The 11,494-nt window shown below is 34.8% G+C and overlaps 2 protein-coding genes across 3 annotated transcripts; both read right to left on the bottom strand.

The window, feature by feature from the left end:
- Positions 1-617: 617 nt before the first annotated feature.
- On the bottom strand, positions 618-7,090 carry LOC107657756 (patched domain-containing protein 3). The gene is given in 7 exon segments (XM_074186896.1): positions 618-1,470; positions 1,472-2,531; positions 2,622-2,767; positions 3,607-3,728; positions 4,563-5,263; positions 6,934-6,935; positions 7,059-7,090. Coding segments are annotated over 7 exon segments (2,916 nt in total).
- Positions 7,091-8,029: 939 nt separating this feature from the next.
- rdh12l (retinol dehydrogenase 12, like) lies at positions 8,030-11,050 on the bottom strand. 2 transcript variants are annotated; one of them, XM_016445982.1, is made up of 7 exons: positions 10,942-11,050; positions 10,521-10,633; positions 10,280-10,435; positions 10,089-10,193; positions 9,790-9,999; positions 8,838-9,030; positions 8,030-8,528 (listed from the first exon to the last, which is right to left on the bottom strand). In XM_016445982.1, exons 1-7 carry the CDS (start codon positions 10,995-10,997, stop codon positions 8,426-8,428), a joined length of 936 nt encoding a protein of 311 aa, XP_016301468.1. In that variant the 5' UTR covers positions 10,998-11,050; the 3' UTR covers positions 8,030-8,425. The 2 variants fall into 2 exon arrangements, with proteins under 2 accessions (XP_016301468.1, XP_016301467.1); XM_016445981.1 differs by having other exon boundaries at positions 8,838-9,036.
- Between the last annotated feature and the right edge of the window lie 444 nt (positions 11,051-11,494).

Raw genomic sequence — 11,494 nt, forward strand, 5'->3', positions numbered from 1 at the left:
TTCTCGTAGCTTTGTAACTTTACAACCACTGATGTCACACGGCCGACTTTGTCGATCATCTTGGTACTTTTCTGGACCTTGAACGTGGTAGTTACCTTGCTGTCTATGGGAGGTCTTACGGGTTTCGAACAACACGAGGGTGAGTAATTAATGACAGAATATTCATTTTTGGGTGAACTAACCCTTTAAATATTTTTTGGGGCTCATTCATGAAACACAGTAAAGATTTTATGTGTAAATTGTTCTTAAATCCATTCTTAGATAAATTGTTGCATTGAATTGAATCTGGTAATATACTGAAGAATGGTTTTATGAACGACTTAGACAAATTTGTTATTCTTGTGTTTCATAAATGAACACATAAATGAAACATTTTTAACAAGATTTCTTTACAGATTAATACAGTCTATGGTGAGTTAATGCTACAGCTGTTGGGCGGCTACATCCTGAAATCCATAAGAAGTCCTAAAATCATTGGCCCAGATGTATCTTTTGTAAAAAAGTGTCATGTTGCATTCCTGTTGATTTAGATTTACATCTGTCATTTTAATTTAAACATATAAAAGGTGTTACACATACAAACAGAATATTCTAGGAAGAAATAGAAGTAAAGGATTTTACAAAATGGACAAATCAGAACTGTTAGGAGTGGGCACACTTGAATCTTGAATGTGGTTGCTATTTCCTAAAACACAATTTTGGCCTTCCGAGCATGGAAGTTTTGATGGACATTTGACTCTTAACATGCCATCATCAGATGGTGTATACATGTGAACCTCATAAGTCTGACTGTCCACTCTGAACATTGGGATAGTGCTTGCCATACACATTTGGTTATCTTGAACATGATGGTTATTGCCGGTTATCATCCAAATAGCAGAGCAGGGCTGAGACTGACATGTTCGGTGGTTGGCTGGTTGAAGAGTGTGATTGTCATAAATTTCCCGCTCTTTCAGCTCACCATCCTTTGCCTTTGATTGAATGTTGTTGGTGTGGCTGTTCTTCATGTCCTGCTCTTCTGGGCCTGACTTGTTCTTAGCTGGTGTGCCACTACACATGTCAAAGAAGGTCAGAAAAACTGGGATAAAAGTTAAGCCATGGAAGAGACCAAAGAAGATCACCAAGAACATAATTTTAAAGAAAGTTCTAAAGATATAGTTCTTTGAAGCAGACAACACCACCACCCCAAGAATAGTAGAAACAGCCCCCTGCAAAATAGGGTATCCTAAATTAAACAGGGCTTCCACCGCCTTTTCATTCGCACTGGGTTTCTTATTAGAGACAAAGGCGTAAGATATATGAGCAGAGAAGTCTACAGAAAAACCAATGCAGATGACAAGAATGATCATGGAGATGGTGTCTAAATTAACATCCCACAATGCCATGAACCCAGTGACCCCCACAATGACAGATGCAATGGAAAACGTGACCCAAAGGGAGCACAGAGGGTTTGGGATGAGGAGAAGGGAGAAGGGTGTTGCTGACTATCACCGCATACTGGTCATGGTAGATGAAGGCGGGGTGGTAAACTAGTAAAGGAACATGGCACTTTTGTGCTGTCTCTCTTAATTTATTCAGCATATTCATCTCATCCAGTGCAGTAGAGATATTTACGGTCTGTATGAAGAAGCGAGATGCGTAGATGGAGTTGTTGGTGAAATTGACGTCCTGTTTAAAATCCGAATAAAATCGCAGAAATGTTCCCAAGTTATCTTTGAAGACGTCTTCAGTGCTCAGATTGAGTTTGGTGTGATTGCTGTAGTACTTGTATGATTTGATCCAGGAGGTGAATATATCCTTTTCAATGACAGATAAGTTTTTGAAATCTACAATGCAAGTTTCAAGATCTGACATGTACTTTTCATCCCAGTACGGAAATTCCCGTCGAATGACAACCATGATATTTGGACCATATTCTGAGAAATACGCCTTCTCGTTGTCATAGTATTTCACCACGTAAGAATCGTCAGCTGCTAAATTACGGAGATCAATTCCTTCTTGAATTTGAAAGCAGCCAGAAATGCTGATAATCAAATAGATGCAATACAACACAATCACAAAGACCTTCGTCCACGATTTCGTCAGAAATGGGCCGTAGTATTTTTTAAAGAAGTGATTCATTGGTTGTACCTCCTCTGTGCCAGTATGGGAATCGTAAGCGCCTCCAACGCAACATAGTTCATACCACTTCGACTGACCCACTGGACACTCCTCTGGTACTGCCTTGCATGTCAACCAGTGCTTGTTGCTGTTTTCTCGCCGTCCGTTAAGAACGAGGAACGCTCCGAAAAATGTGATGCTGTAGATGTAGCAGAAAAGGATGGAGGTGCTGGTGTACAAGCAGAAAGAGCGGACGGAGCGGAAGGGTGTCATGAGGCCAATGTAGAAAGCGAGCATGTCTGTGAGCATGGTGATGGTGATTGAAATTGCCGCCTCTTTGTATGTATTAGACAGGCGAGTCTCCACTCGATCGTGAACACTGGTCTGCTGCCAACAGGAAATGAGAATGAACATGTCGTCCACTCCGATCCCTATTTAAAACACATTTAAAAAAAAATCACTGTTTAATCTGCTAATATACATTAACACTGTATACAACTGGCTTTATAGTTATGTTTTACCTAATATCAGGAATGGAGAATTAGCAACTGTCATGACAAATGGGACACCAATGTGTAACATCATCCCAAAAGAGGACAGAACAGCGAGTCCAGAAGAGAACACCCCAAATGTAGCAACCCATGCTTTGTTTCTGACACAGTCAAACCTGGAAAAACAGACAAACTAGATTTTTTAAGGATTCCTCTCAATTAAATTCAACTATCCCTCAGTTCCAACAACTGTCACAGATGTTGTCAATAGACTTTAACATGAACTTAATTCATTCGTTTTGAACAAATCTTGTTTGGAATCATTTTAAAACAAGATTCGTTCATTTGTTTTGAATGCAGTTGGGATATGTGGGTTGAACGAATCATTTCTGTTTCCTATACACAGGCTTTAAAATGAAAAATGAATGATGAAAAACTAGGAGAAGATGCAGTACGGACTTGAAAAGGTGAACTAATCACTATGCGTAATATATCTTTAGGTGTATTAAAATGATTTCCAAACTTGTAATATGATTAAATATTGCGTATGTGTACAGGTTTGACAAATTTGATTTAAGATTTGTTCATTTTGCTGAACGAGATTCAGAGATCCCATCACTACTCAGAACATTTTCAAATTTTAAAACAATTAAAATGTAAAATATAGCTGCAAGCAGCAATCACGGGGCCAAGCACTCCAGAGGCAAATTGAGGAGCTAAGCATGGCATGGAGCATCAAACCAAATGCAACAATGAGTAATAAAAGCAATTTTAGGATGATTGTAATTGAAATGGCTGAAAAATCATAAATACAACCACTAGTAATATGATTAAATGGCTTATCAGTTTAATAGGTGCCACTGCACCTTCGGTGCTTGGCCCCTAATTATCACATGTGGGGTCTGAGAACATGTAAAAACATCTACACAGGAGCCCTGGTAAAATCATGTGCTAGACATTGCACAATATTCTGTCTGGGAAACAGAAAATAGCCTAAATATTCAAGTTAACATACCTCAAACAAGAGAGAATGGAGAATGCAATGGCAATGACATATGTGATGGAGAAGAGAGGAATCACATCCTTTGTGTTTGCCTCAAATTCCACCTGCCTTGACAAAGATGTGGAATGGGTCACCTGAGGAGGCAAATTATAATATTGACAACATCATTTTAGATTTAGCTCAAAAGAATAGTTACAAAAACATTTCTTATTTTAATTAAACGAATGAATATGAAAAGGATGAATAAATTAAACATAAACATTTCCACCAATATTTTCCGGAAAAAAAAGAAAGAAAAGAAATTACAGTTCATTTTAGGAAATATTGATCAATAGTGGGAGCATCTTGTCATACCATAAGGGGTAATATATATATGTGTGTGTGTGTATGTATGTATGAAGAGTTCATTTGCAAAAAAACAGATAACTCCGTTTTTAACAATTTTCAAAAATCATGTTTTTTTCATTGTGAATTCCAATTAATCTCAATCACTCATTCCAAGTAATCTCAATCAAACTGCAGTTGGGTTATTTTGATTAGCTTAAAAAATAACAAAAAATACAGCTAACTAACACAATAAAACACAATAAAAACATGATTTAAAATGTATTAAATAGTTCTTTCAGCCAACAATTTATTGGGAAAAAAGATAAAATTACAACCTTTAAGTATATTAAATAAATATATATTTTAAGAGCCATATCAATAGCCTAGTACATACTAAGGTCACTTGTAAAACCAAGAGCTATTGCAAAATGATATATGGCATGGGATCATAATTTAAGACCAATTAAAACCATGTATTTGAAAACGACATAAAAACATTGGAATCAAAAACAAGCATTTGTGCAACTTTTCACTCAAAACGTTAAAGCTACTTATACAGTAGGCCTACAGCCCTTGTGACAACTAGCCCCGATTGCCATCAATAAAGACCTCAAGCAGTACATAAATAAAATATAACCTACCTTAATGAAGTTTAGTGATAAATTAGAGGGAAAAACCTTTAGGAATTCATTCAGCCATAAATCTGTTCTGGAGCGATTATCCTCCTTTAGGAAATAAAACAGGCGCACTGCTTTTGCACTTTTAATAACAGAAGAGTTTATATTCACTCCACCAACCGAATAGCCCAGGAAAATGTACGAGAATCCAAAACGAACGAAGGGAAAGGTGAGCTCGGTCGTTTCTAACATATTACCATAATATTTGTAAATGTCCAATATCTTATTGGGTATGCATTTCTTGTATCGTCTTGCGCAAAGTCCCTCAAAAGTGAGCACCTCGTGATCCATGGACACATTCAGCTCCTTGACCTTTCTGTCTAAAGTTACTATCTCCTGAAAGGCAGCGTCTGTGAGGATGTTGGAGGATCTTGACACCGCTATGAAGGACGCGTAAACTCCATCCGTGTAGAGTCTCTGGTTGGAGAACACGGAGTCGTTCTGCGGAAAGTTCTGCTGCACGAACTGCCTCTCCAGTTTGGCAGGACCGTTCACAGGTGTGAACTGATCCTCAGTGTCATTGGCCTCGCGATCTTCTAAGAAATAAAACCCACTTCCCAACACCGCAGAGATGAATAGAGGAGAGATGAAGAACCACCACGGGTAAGTTCCCACAAAGCGGCCGAACTTCTGGAAGCAGATGGAGATCGGCTTCTCCACGCAGTCTGTGGTGCATCCAGCCATGTTTACCGGCATTTTGGAAAGATTGATAAAAGTTTAGTGGGGAAAAGTCTGTGCTAAATAAATTAGACTAACGTAAACCTAACTTTCTCTGTATCTGGATTGTGTCTGAAGCATTTAAAGTTTAAATTAGCTATATAAACTAGTTAAAATTTGATTTAGAAAGAGCTTCATAATGCATGCGGGGGTATGTGAATATCCTGACGCATTTTTGCGTGAAAAAAAAAAGCTGAGAGCGACCACTCATGGGCACATACAGCAAATTATATTTAGACTGACAAAATAACCCCAAAGCCATATTACCCAAAATGTTTAAAGTATGCTTCAATTAAACCTGATGCATGAATTATTAAATTATGCATTAAAAATACATTATTTAACAGTTATATTATTTTATTAAAATATTGTTATATATAAATTAGTGCTGTCAAACGATTAATCGCATCCGAAATAAAAGTTTTTGTTTACATAATAGATGTATGTGTGCTGTGTATATTTACATACACATGCATGTATATATTTCAGAAAAATATGTTGTTTATATATTAAATATATTTATGTATAATATAAATTATATGAATATAAATATAGACATGTAAATACATGTAAATATTTTCAAAACATATACTGTATGTGTGTGTATTTATACATACATAATAAATATACACAAAACACACACACACACATATTATGCAAACAAAAACTTTTTTTGTATGCGTTTAATCGCGATTAATCGTTTGACAGCACTAATATATATATATATTACTGACCCCAAACTTTTGAATGGTAGTGTACCTTAAGGGCAATGTAATGTAAAAATGCAATGTTAATTAAATATAAATATATACACTTATATATTACATATTTATGTATATTACCCAAAATGTTTGAAGTATGCTTCAATTAAACCTGATACATGAATGATTAAATTATGCATAGTAAAATAAATTATTTAGCACTTATATTATTTTATTAAAATATTATTATATATATATGTACACATATTTTATATTTATGTATATTGTCTAAAATGTTTGAAGTATGCATCAATTAAACCTGATGCATGAATGATTAAATTATGCATAATAAAATACATTATTTAGCAGTTATATTATTTTATTAAAATCTTATTATATATAAATATGTACATATATATATACACACACACACACACACACACACACAAAAAAAATACCATTTCTAACCATTCTATATTTCAATTATAAATATATTAATATTTATATATTATTAATATGTGATAATTTAGCATTAATAAAATTATATTTGTTCCAAGTTATTGTTATAGTGTTTCTACAACTTTTAATAATCAGTCACATGATCTGATCTGTTTTTAATAAAAAGCCTAATTTCTTGCTGGTTTATTGAATTAATGCAGATTTGTTTACAACCCACACAAATAATGTATATTTGAAAAGAGTTCCCAGCAATTATAAATAAAGATTCTTTAATGATTTGTTGCAGTTCATTAGATTCAGAAAACAGTCCTCTTAATCAAAAAAGTTTGGTGTACAGGGCTGAGATGGCTTTATGGTTCTTTGGATATTAAAAACTTTTTTGAAGTCACATTATATATTCTTCAGATAAGTGTATTGCTTTCTGGAGTCTTTAAATCATCATATATGGTTTTCTAAACATCTAGAAAAGTAAATGGTTCATCAGGCTGTAAAAACAAGTGGTTCTAATTGGAATGAATAACAGACTAACATTTCTGAATATAATAAACTATATTTTAGAAATATAGACCAATTGATTTAGGACTTACGTCGCGGTTTCTGCTCATTTTGCTCCATCAGGACAGAAGATGTGAGGAGAGAATGACATGCAAGTTCATCATTACTGAACACAAGGCTCCATTCATGCCTTTCAGTTACCTCAGTGCTTAATTACCCCAACAAAAATGGCTTCGACTCTCATAGCGCTTGTGATTTGTCATGAGGAGATAATTGAGGGCCTCAAATTATTACCGCACAACTGATACTGCTCTTGTATTTTACAGTGTTAAAGAGTAGCCTACTTGGAACATATCCAAAGACATCTGTTTGGTTGAAGTCATTTCTTTAGTATTTTTGAATTTAACAACTGCTTTAGTTTTTTTCTTCTTTTTAGACATAAGAATTGACAGGCCTCGTCAGTTTTTGTTGTCCACTAGATGGGGCTACTGACCTTTTTTTGTATGTTCTCCTGCATCACACTATATTGGGCAATGAGTTGTTGTCATGGTGATCGGGTCAGGGTGAGAGCAGAGATGAGAGATTGTCATGGCAACTGAGTCTGAGAGAGAGCAGAGCTGGGTTGCAGTGCTGGCATCTTTGACTTCAACTGTTTCGTGTGTGTGTGTGTGTGTGTGTGTGTGTGTGTGTGTCTTTATTGTATCATACTGTTTTTGACTTGTACTTGACTATTTATTTATTCTACATGTACCCTCATGTTTCCAATGAAGTCCATCCTATTTTCCTTATATTTTAAATATATTTTGGAATAAATTGAAGAATCTTTAAAATAATAATAATAATTTATGAATGAAAAAATGAATTATATTGTATTATGATTTTTCCCCAATTCTTTATCTTTTCCTTTGGACAAACAAACACTACATAAAAGTACAATATCCAAATATATATATATATATATATATATATATATATACTGTATATAAAATAATAAACACAATAATATATATAAGACAAATATAAACAAATATATGTAAAATATTATTTAATTTGTATTTATTTTTAATTCTCTTCTCCTTGGGTCATACAAAACTCAAAATTAAAACCAGGATACAAAATTGTAAATGTATCCAAAAATATTCACATATACCCAGTGCTTTTTTTTTTCAAGCGCCTGAATCTGGCATTTACTTCTTATATCCTTTAGTGCATAAATATGTACCTGTATTATAGAAAAAATGAACTCACGTAAACAACCTGAGACCGAAATCTACAAAATGTAATATTTAAATCTCACATCATGTATAAAATATATCACATTTGGTTATATTTAGTGATCTTTTATGCTAGTGTGTTTAATACGAACTATTAGTATTTCTGATTTTGACAGTAGATGGGCCAATCTCAGGCAGACTGCAGTAAAACTTGGGACTCATCAGGAAGAGAGATGTGTTTTCACTCCCATGTGATGCTGAGCATCTTACAGCTGAGTTCCCAGAGGCGCTGGGCCACCTCATCATCCATGGCAGCCTGGGAGCATTTTGCAGGTGCGCAGTCACTGCGTGGAGAGCAGGAGACAGGTGAGTATGAGATTAGATGGTCTAACAGACCATTAAAACATGCCTGAACTGTTGCAGATTGTTTCATAAAACACCATGACGTCATACACAAAAGTTTATCAGCAATAACTGAATGCTGAATGATAATAATATTGAATAGAAAGACAACAGAACATGACCTATTAAAACTGTGTATATTTATGGTGTACTTTGTGTAGATAGAGTCTGGGTAGGTGTGATATTGTAAGCTCTACTGTAAATCAGGTATAACCTATAGTTGTGCTGGGATTGAGATGAAATCCACTGACCTGTAATATTTGCCGCTCTCTGTCTCCAGTTCAGGGGCCACGGCGCAGTAGATGGTGGTCTGAGCTCCCTGCACAGATGTTTTGGTGAAGGGCTTTGCTAACCACATGACGGCTTGTTGAGGTTTATTCAAGTGCCTCCACAGTTCTGTCTGAACCACTCCAGGATGAAGAGCATACGCTGTGACTCCAGTACCTGAGACTAACGCCACACAAAGAGCAGATGAGAAGGATTATTAGGATTATTTTAGCATCAGGTATTTTATTAGAATAGAATACCCAAGGACAAGTTCAGAAATTATCCAGCGCTAGGGGCAAAAATGCCACAAAAATTAATATAAAGACTTTTATGTTTTATGATATACTATTTTTAGTTCTATCAAATTGGTTTGGACCAGAGATGCCTAAATCATATGACAAATCACAAAAGAGGGGAAAATAATAATAATAATAATAATAATGATAATAAATAGCAATTGAAGCATATATTTTTTATCTTTTTGTTTAAAAGTCAATTTCATTATTAATGTAAATTTTAATATAATATAGTTATTATAACACAATATTTACTTTCAGCCCACGGCCCTCAGTTAAGATTTTTGGTCCGTCATGGTAAAAATTTTGGGCAACTCTGGTTTAGACATTTTATTGACCATCAAAAATGTATTCAACTGAAGCTTTTGACAGAAATCAAAAGTTGTAAACATGTATTACAGTATATGTTAAAAGAAGAGTAAAAACTAAAATTCTGACACTAACACAGAAATTAAATTCAATATTAAATATAAAATAAAAATCACTTTTAAATTAATAATTAGATTAATTTTAGATTAACATGAATCATCTTAAAATTAATTAAAAAATTAAATAATGAAATATATCAAAATAATAAAAACTGCTTGAGCAGATCATATTCATATTTATTAACGTAAATATCACAATTAAAAAGACACACCTTCTAGTCTTTTGGCCAGCGAGCGAGTGAACAGAATATTTGCCAGCTTGCTCTGACTGTAGGCTTTCTGTTTATCATAGTTCTTCTCACTGTTGATGTCCTCTAGGTTGATGGTCCCCCATTGGTGTGCCATGGATGAGACATTAATGATCCTCGCAGGCGTTGATCTTTTAATCAAATCCAATAACAGATATGTCAACAGGAAGTGACCTACAGGAAGAAGAGCACTGCTGATGTCTCCCGTAATTTCTTTTAGGGTTAAAAATGGTGTCCGATTTGGACAAATTACGTACGCTTACCCATGTGGTTCACTCCTATTTGCATTTCAAAACCATCTGCTGTCTTTTCATAAGGACAAACCATCACACCAGCGTTATTGATTAAGATGTTGACTTGTTTTTCCTCTGAAAGACAACCCAGATACATCATTGTAGCCCTATACAAGGAAGACATTTGTAAAGGAATTTATACCATATCCTGGTGATCTCACCTTTATTGATGTTCTCGGCAAATTCTCTGATTGATTTGGAATCTGCCAGGTCAAGCCTGCTGGTAACAACATCCTGGTTTCCTGAAGCATCCTTTACTTCCTTCAGGGCTGCATCAGCTTTCCCAGTATCTCTGCATGCCATAATAATACGTGCTCCTAAAGACAAGACAGCAGAAAGGCAGGAAGATGACATTTTTCCATCAGACATTATATTCATATTAAACTGTATAGAAATGCCCACCTCTCTTTGCCAGGTTTATGGCTGTCTCTTTACCAATTCCAGCATTGGCTCCAGTAATTATAACAGTTTTACCGTCAAGTCTGGCATCAGATGACCACGAGCGAAACATATTTCTGAGGAGGAAAGGAAAAAAATAAATGTAACGTTAATGCAATTATTGTTGTCATATTACTCAACGTGGTTCCTATGGGCGTTGGTTTGATATGACAACTAGTTTCACGTGCTCAGTGGAAAAGTGTTCAAATATAATCCTTCGTTTTTGCCCAGTCTTCGATTCAAACCATCTGAAATATTTTCATCATATGAATGAAAATCCCTTTGCTTTACTTCCTCGGTACAATTGTAACAGGTTATTGAGCAACATTTTACTGTCAACATCTATAAAACATCTGAAATATAACATATACATATCTGTTCATACCTTAGAGCTTGCATTTTACGATGATTTGTATCCAGACACCAAAATTCTGAGTTCATAAACTATCAATAAGACAAAAACAGTCTGATCAAAACTCTCGCGCTGTCACTAGTAGGAGGAGTCAAATGATGTATAAGGAAGACTAGTGGAGTTGCAGTTTGTTATTGGTCAGAGACCACGAAACTCCGCCCTTTATTACGTATTTCTATTTTTCTTTCCAACTGTACATTCACATTTGATGTTAAAAGTATTTTAGACTTTTATATTTATTATATGCCACCATAAATATCATTAGTATCTGGAAAACGGAAAGAACCGGCATATTTTAGATTTAAAAATGACTGGTTGACGTGATTCTTACTTTAACCAGGAGATGTCAGTAGATGCATGGTAAAGAAATAAGCAGGCGTCTAAATATTTGTTTGAGGTTAGCATTTTTATAAATTTTGGTAATGCTTCTACTTTGCATTTTTTCGAATTAAAAAAAATGTCGATATGTTGTACTTATACTAGGCCATCAGCAATAAAAAAAAATGGTAAAAAGTTGTTGCAGCTA

This window comes from Sinocyclocheilus anshuiensis, unplaced genomic scaffold (genome assembly GCF_001515605.1).
Source record: "Sinocyclocheilus anshuiensis isolate Anshui unplaced genomic scaffold, SAMN03320099.WGS_v1.1 scaffold119, whole genome shotgun sequence".
NCBI lineage: Eukaryota > Metazoa > Chordata > Actinopteri > Cypriniformes > Cyprinidae > Sinocyclocheilus > Sinocyclocheilus anshuiensis.